Source organism: Solanum verrucosum, unplaced genomic scaffold (assembly GCF_900185275.1).
Source record: "Solanum verrucosum unplaced genomic scaffold, falcon-dt-bn FXZP01000060.1, whole genome shotgun sequence".
NCBI classification, from domain to species: domain Eukaryota; kingdom Viridiplantae; phylum Streptophyta; class Magnoliopsida; order Solanales; family Solanaceae; genus Solanum; species Solanum verrucosum.
The window spans coordinates 2,146,721-2,171,177 of NW_026020129.1; the positions used below are offsets into that span (position 1 = coordinate 2,146,721).

At 32.9% G+C, this 24,457-nt stretch overlaps 1 protein-coding gene and 1 pseudogene across 1 annotated transcript; both read right to left on the bottom strand.

The window, feature by feature from the left end:
• Positions 1-165: 165 nt before the first annotated feature.
• LOC125826324 (pectin acetylesterase 8-like) lies at positions 166-19,223 on the bottom strand (annotated as a pseudogene).
• A 1,490-nt stretch (positions 19,224-20,713) lies between these two features.
• Positions 20,714-23,796, bottom strand: LOC125827015 (pectin acetylesterase 8-like). The gene is made up of 13 exons (XM_049506373.1): positions 23,529-23,796; positions 22,900-23,021; positions 22,724-22,806; positions 22,500-22,629; positions 22,319-22,398; positions 22,146-22,232; positions 21,926-22,050; positions 21,778-21,838; positions 21,631-21,684; positions 21,440-21,517; positions 21,228-21,333; positions 20,974-21,119; positions 20,714-20,825 (listed from the first exon to the last, which is right to left on the bottom strand). Exons 1-13 carry the CDS (start codon positions 23,567-23,569, stop codon positions 20,736-20,738), a joined length of 1,203 nt encoding a protein of 400 aa, XP_049362330.1. The 5' UTR covers positions 23,570-23,796; the 3' UTR covers positions 20,714-20,735.
• Positions 23,797-24,457: the final 661 nt, after the last annotated feature.

The window sequence follows — 24,457 nt, forward strand, 5'->3', positions numbered from 1 at the left end:
GTAAAACATAAAAACTATCTCTGCTCCAACGTACAATCAACTACATACTATCGAATAAGCAGTAGGTACAACATCTACAAGCGTATTCGTTGCAGAATTTTATTCAGTTCAATTTCTAACACAATGGTAGGGGTCTACATATTGAATTTCTGCTCTCTCAAAGTATCAATCCGCAATAGCTTCTGCAATTGTCTACACACATAAATTGTTACAACAAATTAAAATTTGTTATCAACTCATCAAAACTAACCATGATAAAATTGAAAAACAAAAACGTATTTATATTCAAACTTTATACAAACAAACAAACATTACCTTATTAAATAACCTTGGAGAGCTAGTATTGAACCAGTGTGACGTTAAACGAATTCCACCATGAGAATAGCAAGACGTGAGGAAATAACCTCTTGTAAAACAAGGGGGTAGTCCCTCGAATGTCTTCAAAAACTCCACTCCAAAGGCTATATTTATACATAAAAAAAATTAAAGAACAACTAAAGGAGAAAAAGAGGTGTCATTATACATATGTAACGTCACATATAATCACCATAGAAATGTTAACCTTGGAAAATTATACGTTGGCTAGATGTACAACTACTTATGATCTTGATGCAAGCCTTCAAAGCATGTTGAGTATCAAGGTACGAAGGAACCAATGTGTTATTAATCTGGAGTAAATTAGAGTGTACATAAGAATCAATTTCTTTTGAGATTTAATTTATAGAAGCTAAAGAAAAAAAAAAGAGAAATTAGCATTGTCTTGTTGACCTGCCAGGAGTCATAAATTGAGTTGATTACGAAAAGTGGAGTCTGAATATATGGTATAACATTCTCGGGAAAAATGCACTACTACATATAAAATTAAGGAGAAGTAATGTTATAGTTAGAGGAAAATATTTGTATTAATATAGCATATAATTAGAGAAGTTGTTTTTATTTCGAAAGCTTAAACTTCAATTACCAAATTTGGTTCCATTGCGGACGTGCAAGCTAGCGGCAAATTCTTAGACGATTCCTGACAATAAAAGAGGAAAAAATTCAACTTCTTAAGCACACCAAAATTATTAAAACAAAAGAAGAAGAAGTGACTCACATGTAGGTTAACAATGTTTTGATACATCTCTTGAGTATATGAAGTACCATAGATTGACTTCCTGAATAAATTGTGACACATCAAATCGTTAGCAAAAGATTTAGAGTATCATTTTCTTGAGATCACATATTATAAGAAGAATGTGTTGACCCATTGATGAAGAAACTAGCATCCGCAACACATTTAACTATTGCATTCTCCGGAAGGAGGCATTTGAACTTGTCACAGTTCAAAATGGTTGCCAATCCGCCTGCTGATGTTCCTGAGAGAATGGCCTGACAACATTTTAACAGTCAAGATTTAGTCAAGTAGGAACTTTTTTTTTTTTTTTCAAAGAAGAAGATATAGATAGTCGAAAAAGGTAGAAAGTGAATTGAATAGGAGATATTATTCTTACATTTTCTGCATTTTTCATTCCTTTGCTCCTTAAATCTTCCATAATAGCCTTAAATATTCTAGCCCCTCTAAAATATAACTTGTTCTCCTAATGTCATTATTTAGCAAATTTAATCAGAAAAAATGTTATAAAATTAATAATATATATATTACGGGGTGAACTTGTTCAACATCACCGGTGAAAAAGGAACCATCACAATACTTTACCCTCACCCTGTTCCAATTGTGAAACACTACCAAGTTCCAACATATTGTTTGCAGTTAGACGAAATTTACATTTGCACACAAAAGAAAAAAGTAAAAATAATAAAATACATATGAGGTTCATCGATCACTTGGATTTTGTTTGGAAGTATCCCGGACAAAAACCTTGTTGACCCATCTTCTTGGTAGAACCTAGATATGTAGTTGTACGATAAAGACATTCTAGGATACTCTCGCACCAACTACCACCCTATAAATATGAATTATTTCTCCAAAGTTAATCCGACTAATTAAATATGAAAATGAATTAAAAAGAAGTAACAGTTAAACAGTTAAACAGTTATAAGTAACTAACATCCAAGTAGATAATCCATGTTGACACCCAATTTTGGACCTCCACAATATTGGAATAATCTATGAGCTTCTTAAATTTCGAACAATTTGAAATAATTAGCTTTTTAAAGTTCAAAATATTTTTTTCAAGTCACTTTTAATCAATTTTATAATTTCTATAATTTTTAAGTAATATATATGTTTTATATAATCTTGTATATAATTAGTGTATTTTATAAACATTTCGAAAATCATCTCAAAAGATTTTAATTTTAGTAAGTATTGTATTAAATTAGTTTAGTTTAAATTATGGTTATAATTTTGAATCATTAGTTTACAATTAAATTAATTATCTTATGTCGTTAAAATTAAGAAGCTCGTTAACTAATTAATATAAATTCGTCTTATTTAACTAATAGCTGAATCCATCCTAATTAAGTTCAAATCGACTAAATTTTTGTAATGTATTTGTAGCCACGTATTTACCAAAGTCTTTAAACTTATATTGAAGGGCCAATTTTGGACCAATATTTCCCTCAAACTTTCAGCAGTCCCTTTCCATTCAAATTAGGGCTGGACATTCGATATTTCGGTTCGCTTTCAATTTTTTTTTTGATTTTTTTGATTTTCGGTTCTTGAACAACGTGTACCGAACACCGAATTGAAATAATTTATTTCGGTTCGATTTTTATTATTTCAGTTCAATTTTTGTTAGTTCGGTTTTCTCACAAACTAACTAGCAACAAAAGCAAAAATCAGAAAGAAAAATAAATGGAAGAAAAAATATTCATTTTGAAACTTTCTAACTTAAAATGGAAGAAGAAATACTGACAACAAAAAAATAATGGTAGTCGCCGGAGCCTGGCTATGTGGAAACTAGAAAGGTCGGCTGGTCGCTGCTGTCCTGGCTACTGCTGCCTGCTGGTCGACTGGCGGCTGCTGCTGGTCGCCAGAAGTGGGAACGTCAATTTTTCTGTGCTGCCGAAAGTGGGAACGCCAATTCACTGTAGATATGGAAAGTGGAACATGGGTCTGTACTTTGTAAAGTGCAAAGTGGAAAAGTAATAAATTTGAATTTGACCAACTTTTGTTTTTAATTTTAAATTATAATATTTATTATTTAATATTAATAATTAATATAATATTAATATATATTATAATATAATATATTTCGGTAAACTGAAATACCGAGTAACACAAAAATTATGTACCAAAAACCGAACCGAAATACCGAAAAATACAAAAACATATATCGAACACCGAATCAAAAACCGAAATACCAAAATAATTCGATTCGGTTCGAATTTTCGGTTTTTCAGTGTTTATGCCCATCCCTAATTCAAATCAGCCCAATTCCTACAAATATTCTCAGCCCAACTCTTTTCAATTAATAAAGACTCATCAACAATACAATTTCCAGCAACAACAAAGCATACTAGCGATCCCAAAACAGTACACTCGTTCATCTTCTTTAAGCGGAAAACCCAAAAACTCCAGCAAATCAATCCAATTCAAAACCCAACAACCGGCAGCCCACCAAATTCGACCCAGTCTCGCGTCCCTTTCTTCTCCCTTGTCCTCTTGTACAAATCGTACTCGAATCTTACAGGTGTCTCGATCGTGTTGCTTTATTCGTCCTTTGACCTCAATCGATCGCCTCTCCGTTCAAGTTCGTACCAAAAATCTGTTGCCAACCTTATCCTCTAGAGGGAATTTAAATTTCAAATTCAATTTCACTCGATCCCCCCCCCCCCTCCCCACCCCATATAAATCTGCCCTATAAATCCTCTATTTAAGCCCTCTTCTTCCTCACTTCAAGGGGGATTTTTTTAGTGGAAACAGAGAGAATAGCTTAAGCAAAAATTTGGTTTGAATACACTCGAAATACACTATAGAATAGAGAAGCTGACTTGTTTATAATCTTAGTTTCATTTCTTTTCGTGCTTTCCATTGCTATTTTATGAGTCATTCGAATTTGAAGCAGTCATTCAGATTCTACCTCGGTTCCTGTTTGCCGTCCGTCTTCACGTTAGTGTAAGTGGTGAGGTCGTCTTTGAGATCGTCTCGTCCCCGTTTCGCTGCCTGGAAAGAGGTGATTTCTCTTCTTAATTTTGGTTTATTTGGCTCTTTGATGTTCCATGCTTTCATTTAAGTGTCCTTAATAATTTTCAGTTTTTAATATCTGAATCAACTTGATCATTGTCTATGTTATTTCGTAGCTTGTTCTTGTTGGCTTTCTGAAGTTGTATGTGATTGAATGTCGTCCATAATGTTATCGTTTGTTTATTTCATCCTAGTTTGGTCACTTTTTGCTATGAACATAAAAGAAGCTACGTTAAGCTCAATTCAATTTCATGGAATTGATTACACTCTCGTCTCCATTTAGTGCTATAGCCTTCGATTTTTATTTTATGTTGTTAATATTTTAGCTTAAATTCAGTCTCATCCTAGCCTACTATGTGTGATTTTTTGTTGGTTATTTGTTTAAGCTCATAGGTTGCCTCTTCAGTTTTACTTTTCATTTTACTCATTTTAGGTGTGTTGTATGGTGTAAATCTAAGTATTCATGTTATGTTTATATTTCTCTGATCTAGGTTCTCTGATTATTAATGCCTCGTGAAGCTTTATTATGTTAAAGGATTGATGTTTCAATATCCGAATATAGAATCCAGCTTATGTGTGATCGTCCTCTGATCTCATCTCGGTTTTTTCAGTTACCTAGTTTGGTTCAAACCATATGTTTTAGATTCGTTCACATTTGATTCGTCTTATGATTCATGGTTTAAATATGGTCAAAGTACTACTCTTATCTGCTAACTTAGTGTTTAATTTGAAGTCATCATTGCTTATTTTAATCTATTTTCTTTAATCGATTCCCTGGTTTATTTATCCCGAGTTCTCTTTTAAATCGAAGCTTCGTGAATATTTGTCTAAATATGTGTTGGGTTAGTTGCAAAGATTTATTCATATGGATAAGCTAAAAACGGTTGGTCCGCTTACTTTAGATATCAAAGGCTAGTAAGTTCATGTCCAAATAAGATAATTCTTATTTGATCTTTACTTATGATGTTGTGCATGCGTAGACCTTTGTAAAGTTCACTTAGTCATGAGTTATGTTCTTATGTTGCCTTGAAGGTGGGTTATTTAGTCATAATATGTTATTTTAATGTACTAGTTTTCTTTGACAAAGAATGATAATGTTGTGGTTATATACTAATACTTTTTATTATTTTCCTATGCATAGTTTGTTCTCCAAATGAGTTCAATTGGACTCACGTTCTCCTGCATCTTCATGTTGGGATGGAACCCAACAAAACCTTCTTTATTGAGTCAGCCTCGTCACTCATTCGAACAAAAGAGAAACTTAAATAATAGGTTTCGGAAGGCTGAAACATAGCTTGTATACATTGATATACGGCGATATACGCTGACATATATGGTAAAAACGCAGTAGCCACAGGTTGAGGTCCAAAGAAGGATCGAAAATAAAAAATACAGATTTCTGAAAGCTCAAAATTGATAGGATACAAGCCGTATACAACAGTATACATAGACTGTATACACATATTTTCATAAAGAAATAGGGCCAAAAGCCCTTAATAATTTCCAACAAGTTAGGTGGTGCAAAAAATGGGTCAAAGCCCAGTGAGAAATCAAAAAATAAAATGGAGAAGGGCAAATGGGCCGAAAGGCAAATTTAATTGGGTTTGGACCGAAGTCCAAGTCCAATTATTTTTCTTCCTTCTATTATTATTTTATTTGTATTGATTAACTAACTTTGTTTATTTTATGGTTCAATTTAATTAAATTCTCAAGGATGGTTATTTCAATTTTCAAGTTAAAGTATATATATTTTATTATTTAGTTCTTATTTTAATATATTAGTTTTATCGACAATCAATTTATTTCCCTTTAGAAAATCCTCTTTAGTCCTATTTCTCTTAAGATACTTATATAATAATAATAATAATAATAATAATAATAATAATAATAATAATAATAATAATAATAATAATAATTACAAGAATGCAAATAAGTAAATAAAAAATAGTAAATAATAAAAAATGAGTTTTATTTACTTAGTTTAAAATTTCAAAAATTAGTCAAAATCATTTTTAGTCAAATCGCCGGTCAATCGCAAGTTAGCTGACATTCTGAGGGCCTAATACCTTCTTAGAATGTACATTGAACTCGAACCCTTTTCAATTGATTTTATCTGTTTAACTCTTTTGAAAACCTCAAGTTTTTTCTTGATTTTTACTAAAAAATCAAGTGGCGACTCTGTTCTTTTGGAAATTCGATTTCTCTTAAATCATAAGTTTAATCGATTTTTTGAAACTTAATCATTTTTTCTATTATTTAAATTTTTAAGTAAAACATTAATGGCGACTCCGCTGAGGACTTAATTAAGTTCTAACCATAAGATTTGACTTATTTTGACTGATTGTTATTAATTGTTGAATTCTTGGTTTGCGTTTAATGTGTTTAAATTGATATAACTGTCATTGCATTTCCTATTGTGTATATAGTATATTAAGGACGGTTTATGCATAATCGCAGCCGGACTTTTTATACTGAACCCTTTTTCGGAAGGATCGACAATTTATTGGTATGTTATGCGTCCAATGATTGTCGTGAAATCCAGCCTAAGTTGTCCACTTGGGTTCTCGGTCTTTAAAAAACCACTCTTAGTCAACTAGCGTAGAACGAATCAAATTCCAATTTTTAGCGCATTTTGAACTAGGTTAACCCAACACCCAAGGCGTATTGGGCACATTATAAAGCCCACCTTGTGTCGATTTGACTCATTGGTCAATAAAAGACAATCATACTTATGTGTTTAAATTTGAAGGATATATACGTTATTTGGCAAAAAATATTGTCTATTGGGTTAGGGAGTTAGATTATAGCTTTATTCTAATCGAAGAAGAAACCAGTTTTCATTGCAAACAAAAGCGTGGACATCTGGAGATGACAAAACATCAAGAAGGAAGGAACTTTCCATGGAAACATAGATTAGGATTGTGCCCCTACGCGGGACTAATATTTTGTATCCCATTTTCACTATTATGTATCTCCATTCAGTTTATTCGTAAAACTTGTATAAAATTGGGTTTTAAGGCAATGAAATGTTTCAAATGACGTTATACATTCTTCAAATCGTTAGGCCTACCCTTGACAGAAAATGGTCACATATTTGTTTAGAACGCACAATATTTGCTTATGTGTTATAAATGTTTGTGTGAATATGTTTCTTTATTTGAAGATATTCTAGCTCACTACTCTTTGAATTATTTTCTAGAACCCTTCAAGCACAAATATCAAGTCACTTTCAAAAGTGCGTCCAAATACTCTTCGAGTTTTTAGTTTCACAACAAAATTCGAATCATTTTTCAAATCTTACTTTCTCAAAGAAAAACAGAAAAAAAGAAGTTAACCCTTTATCTCGAAGGAGAGTCAAGCTGGTTGAACTACGTAAGACCTGAATTCTCACTCGTGAGATACGCATGCAACTTTTCAAGGCTTGGCTTCTATTTTGAGAAATTTTATCTTTTCCAACTCTTGCAAAGAGAATATAGTTTCATATCAATTAAAAATAAGAAATATAACAATGGAAGAGATAATCAACTTCGTCTCGACTCAAGTTGACATTTCTGATTCACTAAGCTCAAAATCAAATGGACAAATTCCTGTCTATTCAGTCATTTCTCTAAATATGTGGGCTAGTTTATCTTCAAGTGGAGCAACTCTTATGTGTTTGTGGTCATATGTGTGATATTTGTATTATTTATCATCTACATAGACTAACACGTTTATATTTTGAGTTATTTTTCTTTGTTAGTTACTTAGAACTGGTCTGTGTTGATAAGCTGGTTGAACACCCTTATCTTACAAGATCTAAGGCTCCCAAAGATTCATTGCCCGATCAAAATTCGCAAAAAGGAAATGCAGTATTGGGTAATAACAATGAAGAGATTGGCCTGACTGATGTTGTTGTGGCTCAGCCCACTGTTGCTAATCAAAATAAATTAATTATGCAATTGATGCAACATATTATCGAAATGAGGGTTGAAATGCAAAGAAGACAAGATCTATTGAATTTAATTTTTTCGGTCAACCCTCCAGGAGATGGAAGACCTTAACTCCACTTTCCTCCTTCAGGTGCGGAATAGGTTCAGAATCCACCCTATAACCCCGCTTAAAATCCCCCAATCATTCACCTAACCGCCCGAAATCCTCATCATGCCTCCGTCTCTTACCAAGCGCCACGTCCTCCTCAAGGTACCAACCCTCAAACCTTCCCTCCTTATCAGAATGTCAACCTACAAGTTTGCCCTCTCCCTCAAAATTAAAATGTTAACATCCCCGAACCTTCCCCCATCACAAAAATCAACATACCAACCCCTAGACTTTCCCCCAAAATTACTAAGCCACTCAAAATACCCAGAATCCCTCCATTGCTCCGCCATTGCCTCAAAATACTACTTTTCAAATTCCAGTTCTAAATGAACCATATGCCAACTGTTTTGAGCTTGATCACTATGAGGAACATGAGAGAGAGTGGAGGTCAAAGGAAGAGGTAGCAAGCTGAATATGAAAGAAGAGATCAAGAAAGCTATGAAAGAGCTGCACTATATTCCTGAAGTCGATAAGTTGAGTTATGAGGATATGTGCATCTATCCGAATCTGGACCTCCCGAAAGGGTTTAAAGTGCCAAAATTTGACACTTTCGAAGGAACATGAAATCCATTGGCGCACCTGAGAGCCTACTCTGACCAACTCGTAGGAATTGGTAGGAATGAAGTCTTGTTAATGCGGCTCTTTAGACGAAGTTTAAGTGGAGAAGTGTTGGAATGGTTTACTTCTCATAAGATAAAATAGTGGTCTAGCTTGAATGCACTAGCTAAAGATTTCATCGAACGGTTCACTTATAATGTAGAGATCGTTCCTGATCGTTATTCTTTGGAGAGAATTAAGCAGAAATCCATTGAGAGCTATCGTGAATATACATATAGGTAAAGGAAAGAGGCCGCCCGGGTTTGACCGCCCATGTCTGAGAAGGAGATCATTGAAGTGTTCATACGTATTCAAGAGCCAGAGTATTATGACAGGATAATGTTGCTCATAGGAGCAAAATTTATGGAGATAGTCAAGTAGGTGAGGCTATCGAAGATGGGCTTAAAACTGAAAAAATTTCTCGTGTTGCCACCCTAACTGAATCTTCAGGATTGTTGAAAAAGAAGAGAGATGGCGTCTTCTATTTCCTGTGCATCTGATAGAAAAGGACACTTCAGAAAATTTTCACCTTACATAGGTTATCTTCAAGCTCCACAAAATTCATATCATGTTTGTTATACCCAATCAGGTTATCAAACTCCACCACCGAGTTATCAAATTCTACCCCCTAATTACCAAACTCTACCAGTGAATTACCAAATTTCACCTCTTGTTTACCAAACTCCACCTCCACATTACCAAAATACTCATCCATATTACCAAGCTCCATCAGTTAATTGTTCAAATATCCAATCAAGTTACCAAACTCCATCTCCGCACTACCAGAACACTCATCCTAGCTATCAAACTCCACAATACCCAAATTTCCAAACGCAAGCACCAACTCACCAAAATTCTCCAAACTACCGTTAAGTACGTTTACATCCAGGAAATAATTACAAACCTCCTCGCCCAAAACTTGAGAAGAAACATTCTAGAGTCTTTACTCCTTTGGTTGAGAGCCGAACACAACTTTTTGAGAGATTGAAATCGGCTGGCCTGATACAGACAATTGAACAAAAAAATATCAATGTCAACTTCAAGCTTTATAGACCCGATCTTCACTGTGCTTATCATTCAGTAAGTGCTGGGCATATTACTGAGGATTGTATCAGCTTGAAGCATAAAATTCAAGACTTGATAGATCAAAATGTCGTCACTCTTCAGATTACCACTCTTAATATCAATAGTAACCACATGTCGAATCATGGAGGGGTAACTATTAATATGATTAAGTCGAGGAAGATTTGAATGTGGAGAAAGTTACAGTCTCAGCCAACCTTGAGAAGCTTGAGAAAGTTGTAGCCTCTCCAACCAAAAGAGAGAAATCTAAATTTGTGATCATGACACATTATCAAGCTTTTGCTTTAGTGCAACAGAAGGGTCAGAACAAGCAGAAGATCGATCAAGCTTTTCCAAAATCATTGCCTCACTCATATCAGTCTTTTTCAATGCAAAATGGTCTAGGGGAAAGAATAAAAAATGGGTTCAAAGAACGTGATATTGTGCTTGAAGAGACAATCGAGACATCATCCATACTAGACAGCGAGCCAAATGAGCAAATGCCTCACTGGACATCCACTCTACTCTTGATTTCTCACTCGTCTTGATAGACATAGACAATTTTCTATGTTATTTCTAAAATTGGTGGTATTTCGAATGAGGCTCGAGACCCATCTTTTACTCTACTCTTGCCTCGCTATGTATTAATCTCCGTCCTCATATTATTATTATTTTTAAAAGGCAAAATGATTTTTATCGTCATTGCAGAAATTCTTATTTTCTTATTTCAAACGAAAACCTCCCTTATTGAGAAAATTTTGCTTTACTTGCTTTATATTTATCTAATAGCATTTGTCTGTGATTTCAGTGAAAATATTTTCAAATATGTCAATATCATGTCATGTCATAAGCTGAATGAACAAAATGGGATAAATGCGGATGAATTTGAGGACTACAATGAGAAGATTATGGTACCCAAACACCTGGTTGAGGAGTTCAGACAGTTCAAAAGTCACGATAAGACGAATTCAGAAGAGATCAGAATAGTGAATGAGGAAAATGATGAACGCATCAGAGAAATCATAATTGATGGCTATCTGACAAAAACGCAAGAAAGAGAACTCATCAGTTTGCTTGGAGAACATATCGATACATTTGTTTGATGACATCATATGGTGAGCATGAACATTGGATCTCACAGGTCATCAATCTAGTGAAATGTTGTTGAAAGATATCATGTTTGCAGACTCGATTTCTATCTTTTCCTTGTAATAGCCTTTACTTCCTTGTAATAGTTTATGATTAGAAAATTATTTCCTTATACTTAAACTACATTCGACCTGAATTCTAAAAAATGAGATACGTAGGCGGCCTGTGTCGACCTCGGTCGTTCATTTATTAAAATTTCTTATTAACCTTGGAGAGGGGAACTACGTTTGACCTGATTTCTACCTCAACGGGATACGTAGGCACTACAACTACTAGTCATATATCAACAGTTCGAGATACCCCAAGACATCTGACTCATACATAAATTTTTTAGGATGGCCCCAAAAATTCTTTCAAGCATCACTAGAAGTTTATAGTAAATTTCGAATATTTTGAGCATATTAGAAGTTTAAAGCTGACTTCAAATTATCTCTGGCATCGTTAAAGTTCATAGTCAACTGCAACAATCTCCGACACCTTTGAATTTCAGAGTCAACTACAAAACTTCCCGATTATAGTAGATTTCGGGAGAACTATGTCAGAAATTTCCTAAGCTTAAAGGATTTTTGAATTCTCTAGAAAAAACTATCGGACACACAAAGTTTCAAACCAATTATGTTCATTTAAATTTGACGTGACATGACATTTGACAATGACCTTTTTTCAATTACAGCTTTTTGAAAACCTTTTTCTTAATGATTTTATCTATATTTCAAATATTTTTGCATAAATTTTTTTGTCTTGTCTATTGAGAAGCAAGAGATCAGAGCGATCAACTGAAGATAGCAAGACAAGGAGCAAGCGATTGAAGAAGTCAACACAGATCAATTTGTTTTAAAAACTAACAATTTTTCTGTGGATGCAGGTCTATAAGATTGCCTCGAGTTAGTCATATTTCTCCATTAAACGAATATGGAGAAGTCAAAAGGGTGAGGAGCTCCCCAAAATTGACAACTTTTCTGTAGATACAGGAAAGTCATTTAAGTTTTTCAGAAGAAAAAGAAAGAGTTTAGAATATGAGCAACAATACCTCGTTTAAATTCCTAGCAAAGCATAAGTCACAACGAAAATAAAGTGCTCAAAATAGGAACAAGTGAAAGTATCACTCTTAATATATACAAGCATCTTCGATGACACAGTATTACATTTTTTAGCATTAAGAACGTTTGAAAAATATTCACGAATTTCGTCGATATCAGATGCGGTAATGTGAACTACCCAGAGGGATATCGTCTTTACCGCCCAGATGGACATTCCTGGAGTATTATCAAATGAGATAATACCATCACCCAGAGGGACATCATCGTTATTTTATCAATGGAATATTATCATCCTATCGACGGATCTTTATTATCATTATCCTACCAACGGATCATCGATATTATCCTACCAATGGATCATCATTATCCTACTAATGGATCATCGACATTATCCTACCAATGAATCTTCATTATCCTAGCAATGGATCATCAACATTATCCTACCAATGGATTAACATTATCCTACCGACGGATCTTCTTCATCATCGTTATCCTATCGGCGATTCTTCATTATCATCATCCTACCAATGGACTTTTATTAATATTATCCTATCAATTGATCATTGTCAATCATCCTATCGATGGAGTAGCATCATCATCCTATCAATGAAGCATCATCATCATCTTATCGATGGAGCATCATCATCATCATTCTATCGATGGAGTATCATCATCATCCTATCGATTGAGCATCATCATCATCCTATCGATGGAGTAGCATCATCATCCCATCGTTATCGTCATCTTATCAATGAAGAATCATTATCCTATCAATGAAACATCAGTAGCATCATTCTATCGATGAAGTAGCATCATCATCATATCATTATCGTCATCCTATCAATGAAGATTCATCATCCTATCAATGAAACATCAACATCATCATCTTATCGATGCAACAACATCATCATATCATTGACATCATCCTACCAATGAATTATCGTCATCTTACCAATGAAGAATAATCATCATTATTTTTATTTGCAAGAACGTCATCAAGAGAGTCATCAATATATTACATCAATCTATATTTTATTATTTCAGTATCAAAGGAAGAGTACATTTGAAAAATTATATTGCAAATATGAGATTCAAGTTTTATTGGTATAACGTCAAGATGAAAGAATTTACATTAAATGTTTAAGGAGAGTGACTAAGTGTCGATATGGTATGAGACGCTATCTCTCTATTTAAATTACATTTTTTCTAATGAATTTTATCTTAGTATTTGTCGAGAGCATACGAGAGGATGAATTCTCAAACAAACCACAAGTGCGGACGACATAAACAAAGGATACAACACAACGTTGAACTTTTTCTTAGCAGCAAACTAGGACAGAGTCCGAAAAAGAGCATCAAACACTTAGGACGCAAGCTGAGGAGAAACTTTCACCATAATCACACCACACCCCTATCAGAAGGCATGTGGGTTTTTCTTTGGGTTTATCGGTTCCAATTTCGCATCCAATTTTTTTTAATTTTTATCGAAGGCAAATTTCCAAGCTAAGTGACAATGCACCAAGAGCATTGGAAATTATGTCTGTGTAAGTTCTTACTTATGGGTGTGAAGTGCACCACATTCATGGCTAAGAGGTTGCAAGCCTCCTTTTCATACTCGGTTTATTTTATTATTCTTCCTGAACCAAATGTTATCTTGCTTAATAGATTTTCTTTTCAACTGATTGAGTCGAACTACAAGCCGCCTAATTCCCTAAGTTAAGGGGTATTTAGGCGAGCTCAATGTTGAAAACTCGGTTGCATTCCATCATTTGCTCTTAAATCTTATTCTTGAGCATTTCGATCTCTTCATAATTCGATGTCGAGATGACTTTTGAACTCTTTCAGAATCGTGCGTTAAATCAAGCGTATCGAACTACAAATGACCTGAATTCTCATATAGCCTGAGATATGTAGAAAATCCATTTCCGGGGTTCAGTCATAAATCCTAAAGTCCGTTCCAAAAACTCTATTCTAAAGGATGAAGATATGGTCAATCAAAATTGGATTTGTCAATTTCAAATGCCTCGGATTTCTTTCATCAATCCAAGTCAAACAAGGGACAGTTGTTGACACCAATTTTGGACCTCCACAATATTGGAATAATCTACGAGCTTCTTAAATTCTGAACAATTTGAAATAATTAGCTTTTTAAAGTTCAAAATATTTTTTCCAAGTCACTTTTAATCAATTTTATAATTTCTATAATTTTTAAGTAATATATATGTTTTATATAATCTTGTATATAATTAGTGTATTTTATAAACATTTCGAAAATCATCTCAAAAGATTTTAATTTTAGTAAGTATTGTATTAAATTAGTTTAGTTTAAATTATGGTTATAATTTTGAATCATTAGTTTACAATTAAATTAATTATCGTATGTCGTTAAAATTAAGAAGCTCGTTAACTAATTAATATAAATTCGTCTTATTTAACTAATAGCTGAATCCATCCTAATTAAGTTCAAATCGATTAAATTTTTGTAATATATTTGTAGCCACGTATTTACCAAAGTCTTTAAACTTATATTGAAGGGCCAATTTGGGACCAATATTTCCCTCAAACTTTCAGCAGCCCCTTTCCATTCAAATCAGCCCAATTCCAACAAATATTCTCAGCCCACTCTTTTCAATTAATAAAGACCCATTAACAATACAATTTCCAGCAACAACAAAGCATACTATCGATCCCAAAACAGTACACTCGTTCATCTTCTTTAAGCGGAAAACCCAAAAACTCCAGCAAATCAATCCAATTCAAAACCCAACAACCGGCAGCCCACCAAATTCGACCCAGTCTCGCGTCCCTTTCTTCTCCCTTGTCCTCTTGTACAAATCGTACTCGAATCTTACAAGTGTCTCGATCGTGTTGCTTTATTCGTCCTTTGACCTCAATCGAACGCCTCTCCATTCAAGTTCGTAGCAGAAATTCGTTGCCAACCTTATCCTCTAGAGGGAATTTCACTAGATCCCCCCCCCCCCCCCCCCAAAAAAAAATCTGCCCTCAAAATCCTCTATTTAAGCCCTCTTCTTCCTCACTTCAAGGGGAATTTTTTTTTTTGAGCGGAAACAGAGAGAACAACTTAAGCAAAAAGTTGGTTTGAATACACTCGAATTACACTATAGAATAGAGAAGTTGACTCGTTTATAATCTTAGTTTCATTTCTTTTCGTGTTTTCCATTGCTCTTTTACGAGTCATTCGAATTTGAAGTAGCCATTTAGATTTTGTCTCGGTTCCTGTTTGCCTTCCGTCTTCACGTTAGTGTAAGTGGTGAGATCGTCTTTGAGATTGTTTTGTCCCCGTTTCACTATCCGGAAATAGGTGATTTCTCTTCTTAATTTTGGTTTATTTGGCTCTTTGATGTTCCATGCTTTCATTTAAGTGTCCTTAATGATTTTCAGTTTTTAATATCTAAATCCACTTGATCATTGTCTCTGTTATTTCGTAGCTTGTTCTTGTTGGATTTTTGAAGTTGTATATGATCGAATGTCGTCCTTAATGTTATCGTTTGTTTATTTCATCCTAGTTTGGTCACTTTTTGCTATGAACATAAAAGAAGCTACGTTAAGCTCAATTCAGTTTCATGGAATTGATTACACTCTCGTCTCCATTTAGTGCTATAGCCTTCGATTTTTAATCTATGTTGTTAATATTTTAGCTTAAATTCAGTCTCATCCTAGCCTACTGTGTGTGATTTTTTGTTGGTTATTTGTTTAAGCTCATAGGTTGCCTCTTGAGTTTTACTTTTCATTTTACTCATCTTAGGTGTGTTGTATGGTGTAAATCTAAGTATTCATGTTATGTTTATCTTTCTCTGATCTGGGTTCTCTGATTATTAATGCCTCGTGAAGCTTTATTATGTTGAAGGATTGGTGTTTCAATCTCCGATTATAGAATGCAGCTTATGCGTGATCGTCCTCTGATCTCACCTCGAGTTTTTTTAGTTACCTAGTTTGGTTCAAACCCATATGTTTTAGATTCTTTTACAGTTGATTTGTCTTATGATTCATGGTTTAAATCTGCTCAAAGTACTACTCTTATCTGCTAACTCAGTATTTAATTTGAAGTCCTCATTGCTTATCTTAATCTATTTCCTTTAATTGATTCCCTGGTTTATTTATCCTGAGTTCTCTTTTAAATGAAGCTTCGTTCAATTATTTGTCTAAATATGCGTTGGGTTAGTTGCAAAGATTTATTCATATGGATAGGCTGAAAATGGTTGGTCCGCTTACTTTAGATGTCAAAGGCTAGTAAGTTCATGTCCAAATAAGATAATTCTTATTTGATCTTTACTGATGATGTTGTGTATGCGTACATTTTTGTAAAGTTCACTTAGTCATGAGTTATGTTCTTATGCTGCCTTGAAGGTGGGTTATTTAGTCATAATATGTTATTTTAATGCACTAGTTTTCTTTGACAAAGAATGATAATGTTGTGGTTTTATACTAATACTCTTTATTATTTTCCTATGCATGGTTTGTTCTCCAAATGAGTTCAATTGGACTCACATTCTCCTGCATCTTCATGTTGGGATGGAACCCAACAAAACCTTCTTTATCGAGTCAGCCTTGTCACTCATTCGAACAAAAGAGAAACTTAAATAATAGGTTTCGGAAGGCTGAAACATAGCTTGTATACATTGATATACGGCAATATACGCTAACATATATGGTAAAAACGCAGCAGCCACAGGTTGAGGTCCAAAGAAGGGTCGGAAATGAAAAATACAGGTTTCGAAAAACACAAAATAGATTGGATACAAGCCATATACAGCAGTATACATAGAATGTATACACAAATTTTCATAAAGAAATAGGGCCAAAAGCCCTTAATAATTTCCAGCAAGTTAGGTGGTGCAAAAAATGGGCCAAAGCCCAGTGAGAAATTTAAAAAAAAAATGGACAAATTACTTAACTACACTTCTTTACTTACCTTAATATCTATTTATCCCTACTTATTTCAAAAATTTCAAAAATCCCTTATTTTACCTATGTATCCCGCATGTATCCCGTGCACAACGCTATGTATCCCGCTATGTGGAATGTATCAAAAGCTATGTATAGCACAACGCTATGTATCCCGTTATGTGGAATGTATCAAACATAATGTATCCCGTGTACAACGCTATGTATCCCGCTATGTAGAATGTATCAAACCTAATGTATCTCGTGCACAACGCTATGTATCCCGCAAATATCATTTTTAAGGGATTTTTGGTAAATAGAAAACTAGAAGAGATATGATGTTATTTAGTACTTATAATATGTGGTTCCTATAATTTATACAAAAATAATTGGAGAAGGACAAATGGGCCGAAAGGCAAATTTAATTGGGTTTGGGCCGAAGTCCAAGTCCAATTATTTCTCTTCCTTCTATTATTATTTTATTTGTATTGATTGACTAACTTTGTTTATTTTATGGTTCAATTTAATTAAATTCTCAAGGATGGTCATTTCAATTTTCAAGTTAAAGTGTATATATTTTATTATTTAGTTCTTATTTTAATATATTAGTTTTATCGACACTCAATTTATTCCCCTTTAGGAAAATCCTCTTTAGTCCTATTTCCCTTGAGATACTTATATAATAATAATAATAAGAAGAAGAAGAAGAAGAAGAATGCAAATAAGTAAATAAAAAATAGTAAATAATAAAAAATGAGTTTCTTTTACTTAATTTAAACTTTCAAAAATTAGTCAAAATCTTTTTTACTCAAATCGCCGGTCAACCGCAAGTTAGTTGGAATTCTGAGGGCCTAACACCTTCTCGGAATGTACATTGAACTCAAACCCTTTTCAATTGATTTTATCTGTTTAAGTCTTTTGAAAACCTCAAGTTTTTTCTTGATTTTTACTAAAGAATCAAGTGGCGACTCTGTCCTTTTGGAAATTCGATTTCTCTTAAATCATAAGTTTAATCGATTTTTTTGAAATTTAGTCATTTTTCTTTTTATTTATATTTTTAAGTAAAACAATCCAATTGTCAAGTCCGGCACCATGTCCCCTATCCAAATGGTATGCTGGTGGACTTCCATCCAGGCATACTGTACACAAAACAAATTATAATCTGATTAGTTTCTTTGAGGAATTAAGGATATATATTTAGACATTAATAACCTGAGCCTTGAGCAGTTGCACTTTCATGTATTGTTATATTGACATTCAAATCATCTTCGGCGCCAACAACATGACGAGTTATACAAAGTACTAGCAAAGCCAAAAGAAATATTTTCGTCCTACAACAAACAAAAACAAGTATAAATTTTACATATTTTGTTAATTATAAATGAAACAAAAAGAAACAGATTGAGATAATTAGGATTACATGTTGTTAACAGCAAGAAAATTGTTATGATATTGAAAGGAGGATTTAGAGAGGGAAATCCTTATGACTATACTGTAGAAATAGGTGTGAAGGAGAACTATGAGTTTACCTCTATTTATAAAGAAAAATAATATAGAGGTAATGCTTATTCAAACCACTAATTAAGTGTTTTCTTTTAAGACTTATTTGAATCCTTAATTTGAAATTATATTTGATTATTGTGGTTGGAGTTCATTAGGACGAAACTATATATTCTTACTTGTGTCAGTTTTGACTAATTAAGAAAGTACAATTTATTTTCTTCCTATTATATTCTCAATTTATTTAATTGAGTTAATATATTTTAAATTAAATAATTTTAGGATCTTATCAATTAAGAGGGGTAAAATAGTAAACTCACTATATTAACGAGTTCGGAGCCAAAAGGACAACCTTTTTTGCAAAAAAAAACAAAAACGGCACATCAAATTTTTTTCTTAACCAAAAGGATAAAATCGCTCCGTCATTTCTTAACCAAGAGCGATTTTATCCTGACAAAAATTGACGTCATTCTGTTAAAAGAAATAAAATCGCTGCCGTAACAGCAACAACGTCAATTTTTGTCAGAAGAAAATCAGGAGCGATTTTGCCCTTTTAATTTAATTTTTTTTTGATGTGCCCTCTTTATTTTTGAAAGGAAAAAAATAGCCCTTAGGAACTAAGATGGCAACAAGAAAATTCATTTTTTTTTCGCTGCCCGTAATCTCAACCCAAACCTCTTTTCTCCTCCACCACCGTCTTCCTCTCCCGCTGTCTCCGCCGCCGCCGCTTCTGCCAGAACTGCGCCAAATCCCAGAGGCGGCATTCTTAGCAAATATGAAAGCTAATCGACGCAAAAATATTCACAAGTGGGAACAACAAGACAAAAAGGTGGAGTACTTTTTTTACCATTATTTCATCTAATAAATTTGATACAATTTCTTATAGCATTGCAAATTTCAGATAAGATTTTCTCAATTTTGAATTTTTAGTTAGATTGAAGTGGATAAATTTGCTGGAGGATGGGATCAGTGTTCAGAATTGCAAATTTCAACTCAATTTTTGATTTTAGTTAGAGTTGAGTGGATTAATTTGCTGAAAGCATAAGTTGAGCCAAAGTTAGGAGTTTGGGGTTTTTAATCAATTTTATTTATGGTTTCACATGTTAATATACATGTATTTATTTAATTTTCTAATACAAATATAAAGTCTACGAAAAAGCTAGTGAATTGTCCGAACTCATCAACCTCCACCTTGCCACGTCTCTGCCCGAAGGATATATAAATTTTTGATGGGGTTATTTCTAGGTTCAAACTTATTTTGAATCCTTTTGTGTGTTAATTTCTTTGTAATCATATTGCAGAAGCCGAAGATGAAAATATGTAGAAAAAGCAATAGTACAGAGGAGGAAGGGAATTATGCAAAAATTGACTACTTCAATATGCTATCTGATGATGTTATAACCTCTCTTTTACTGCGATGAAACCTGAAGTCTTTATTATTAGTCAGTCCTTCGTTCCTTCATTCATATTACCTGAAACAATCAACAGAAAATGGCCCCAAACTTCTTTTTTTTGGATAGAAAATGTCTTCACGGGTCAAAATCGTCGAGGTTACGGTTTGTTTCATAAATTAAATTTTAAATTTAAAAACACGTATGAGCAACAATTAATATTTGACTAATTTTTTTAAAGTGCTTCTAAATTTATTTTTCTCAAATGTGTTTTTCAAAATTAATAGTTTTTGCTACTCCATAGAAACACTTTTTCTCTCAAAAACCTGACCAAACACTTTATTATTTAGAATAAATAATTTTTGAAATAAATACTTTTGACCTTCTAAAATTTTGGCCAAACAAGTTATTACTCATCTATCTAGCTATGAAAATTATATGAGCATTATGGATTTTGACAAAGATAACCATTGCTTATTACCTTGTATTATGGAATTAGCTCAAGTAAACAAGTTCAATTTGAATGACTTTACTCATACAATTTATTTATTTTTAACTTCTCTTTCGGAGCTCCCACCCTTTTTTGCTCTCTTGATAACTCAAATTCAAAAAAATTTAAGATGAAAGATGCTTACTTCCAAGCTGCTCACTCTTGTCTATTGATACAAGTACTAAATCAACATAAGTGACTTAAAAATGAATAATCATACTATAGTTGGATGATCTTATAAATTAGTATACATTCACACTCCACAACTATATCATCTATCCATTGATGTGTACTAAAACTTCATTAGTAAGTACAAGACCATGAAGAGAGACAAACTTAATTCATTAGTATCTCCTTGCAAGCGTATTCATTATAGAATTTCACGGAACTTACAATTATTTGCAATTTTTAACACAAGGATACGGGTCTATATGTTGAAATCCTGCTCTCTCAAAGTACCAATCCCCAACAGCTTCTGCAATTGTCTATATATACACATAAAATGTTACAAGAGATTAAAATTTGTTATGAACAAATCAAAACTTACTATGACAGTTATATGATAAAATTGTAAAACAAAAATATGTGTATTCAAACTAATTTATATGGATAAAACAAACAAACAAACATTACCTTACTAAGTAACCTTGGAGAGGTAGTATTATACCAGTATGACGTTGATAGAATATCACCATGAGAATAGCAAGATGTGAGGAAATAACCCCTCGTAAAACAAGGGGGTAGTCCACCAAATATCTTCAAGAATTCAACTCCGAAGGCTATATGAGAAATTAAGTTAAAAATAAAAACTAAAGGAGAAGAAGAAGAAGAGTCATTACACATGTGTAACGTCATATACATTAGTTAATCACTAGATAAATGTTAACCTCGAATAATTAGAAGTTGGCTAGATGTGCAGCTACTTATGTTGTTGATGCAATCCTTCCAGGCATGTTGAGGATCAAGGTATGAAGGTACCAAAGTGTTATTAATCTGGAATTAAAGATTGTTGAATAATCAGAATTATATATAGAAGCTAAAGAAGAATTAAACAAATAAAATTCTTAAATTGAGAGAAATTAGCATTTGTCTCGTTGACCTGCCAGGAATCATAAACTGAGTTGATAATGAAAAGTGGAGTCTGAACGTATGAAACAACATTCTGAGGGAAAAAACACTGCACCATATAAAATTAAAGAAAATTAATGTTATAATTAGAGGGAAATAGTTATATTACTACACCATACAATTAAAGATATTGTTTTTATTTCGAAAGCTTAAAGAAATTACCAAACTTGGTTCCATTGCAGACGTGCAAGCTAACGGTAAATTCTTAGCCGATCCCTGAGAAGGAGAGAGGAGAAAAGCTTATTATTTATAGTTAAGCATACCAAAATCACTATAAAAAAAAAATATAAACAAGAAGAGGACACGCACATGTAGGTTAACAATTTCTTGATACATCTCTTGAATATGTGAAGTACCATTTATTGTCTTGCTGCATGTAAATCATGAACGTGCCAAGAGAATTGGATTAGAAGGTGTAGAATAACATTTTCATGACGTAAATATGGGAAGAAGATACCCGTCGATGAAGAAGCCAGCATTTGCAACACATTTTACTCTGGCACTCTCTGGAAGGAGGCTTTTGAACTTGTCGCAATTCAAAATTGTTGCCAATCCTCCTGCTGATGTTCCGGTTAGAATTGCCTGGCAATATTTTGATATACAATAAGGTAGTTGTACATATATGACTTGTAATTAGGAATATGAAGCTAGATAGTGACAATAGGATATATTCTTACATTTTCAGCATTTTTCATTCCTTTGTTCCATAAATCCTCCATAATTGCCTTAAATATTCTTGCCCCTCGGAAATATAACTTGTTCTCCTAATGTAAGTTATTTGAAAAATTTAATCAAAAAACGTTACATAATTAATAATATATATGTAAGGATATATATGTGTATTTCTTACCGGGTTGACTTGTTCAACATCACCGGTGAAAGATGCACCATCACAATACTTCACCCTCACCCTGTTCCAATTGTGAAACTCTACCAAATTACAACATTGTTTGCAGTTAGAACAAGTGTATACTTAATTTTACATATGCACACAAAAGAAACAGGTAAAAATAATATATGAGCTTCATCACTTGGATTTTCTTTGGAGGTATTATGAAGTATCCCACCGAAAAAACCTTGTTGATTCATCTTCGTTGTAGAACCTAAGAATTTAGTTGAACGATTAAGACAATCTGAGATATTGTTGCACCAACCGCCTCCCTATAAATATGAATTATTTCTCCAAGTTAATTTGGTGATCGACTCAATAGTAATGTCAAATATGAGAATCAATTACAAAAATCAAGTAACTAACATCCAAGTAGATAATCCAGCTGCGAAGTCCGGTACCATGTCCCCTATCCACATGATATGCTGGTGGACTTCCATCGAGACATACTATTGACAAATTAAAACAAATGAATATTTGATTTTCTTGGAAGAATTAAGAGTATATTTAGTTTTTCATATTCTTTTGACATCCTTAATTACCTGCGCCTTGGGCAGTTGCGCTATGGAGTATTGTGATATTAATGTACAAATAATTATTATCGGCGCCAAGAACATGCGTGGTACAAAGTAGTGCTAGCAAAGCCAAAAGAAATGTTTTTGTCCTACAAACAAAAACAAGTGTAAATTTTAGCAAGGCATCAAAAAAAGAAGACAATAGTTATTAGTTACAAATGAAAGAAAAAGAAGTAGATATAAACACTCATTTGAATCCTTAGTTTGAAATTAAATTTGAAAAAGAAAAACTTTTTTTTTTTATTGTGGTTGGAGTTCATTGGGAACACAGAGACGAAATTATATATAAAATTTAAGAACGAAGATTAAATGTGATTTTTTTTTTGTATTTTTTAAGTATTACACGAACGAATAACACTATGCTATTTTCAATCAACTTATTTTAAGATGCTCGTTGATACAAATTGATTTTTTAATTTTTGTTTTAATCAATATTACTTTATTCTTTCGAGTGAAAAAGGGAAGAACGTTGATTTGTCACCTAGTGTAAATAACAAATATTCTGTAAGCCATTTATTATATATAAAAAAATAAAAATAAAAGAACTAAGGCATATTCCATAAACAATATTCTTTCAACAAGAAGGAAATACTTACAAACCCCTCTTGTGAATTTCATGAACAACCTCAATTTTCATCTTTTAATCGTTAATCAATGCGTTTGTTTATGGGGGTTTAATTTGTATGGATTTAATTAGTTTAGTGAATTGGATTGGGTTTAAGGAGGGATCTGGATAAATTTGATAATTATTAGGAAAATGAGGTAATTTTGATCAATTTGAGAGTAACCAAAGTTATAAATGGCTGGATAGTATGATGAAGATTGGAGAATAAAGCTAGTTATTAATTGAAAGTTGAGTAAAACTCAATTCCGATAAAAAATTTGGAGAAATGATCAAGTGAACGACTTAAATTATATAATTTTAATTTTGAGGCTTACGGCGTTCATAACCCCACAAATTGCATAAAAGTCGGAAGGGTTTATTTAAAGCCTCAGCAATTTGATGCAATTTAGGAGGTTCATATTAAATTTAAACCTCCTCAATTTAAGGTTTTCTTTTAAGTGTTCCCTTTATTAAATGCATATGAAAATTGGTAATCACACAATTCATGCAATAAATTTACTCATCATTAATTTATTAAAGGCCTCTACTATAAATTTAAAATGTTTTGATAGAAATTAAAAAAGAATATGAACGTATCTACTTAACTATATCTTCAAATCCAAAAGTGCAATTTACAACTAATTTTATTTTTTATTATATAACTTGTTCTTCTCAAATAATAGCATATTCTTCTTCTTAAAAAAAATTCAAAGAAAAAAATGTATACCCTATTTCATTTACAAAAAAGAGGTAAAAGAAGTGTTGCAACAAATACACAATTCCTCTTGGGTACAGAGTCGCTTTTGTTAGGGAGCATTTTATCCTTCAATATGAAATTTTTTAGCACAAATTCGAATTTAGTCAGACTCCAATGTGGATATCAAATACTGTATGAAAAAACCAAAAAAGAAAAAAACAAAT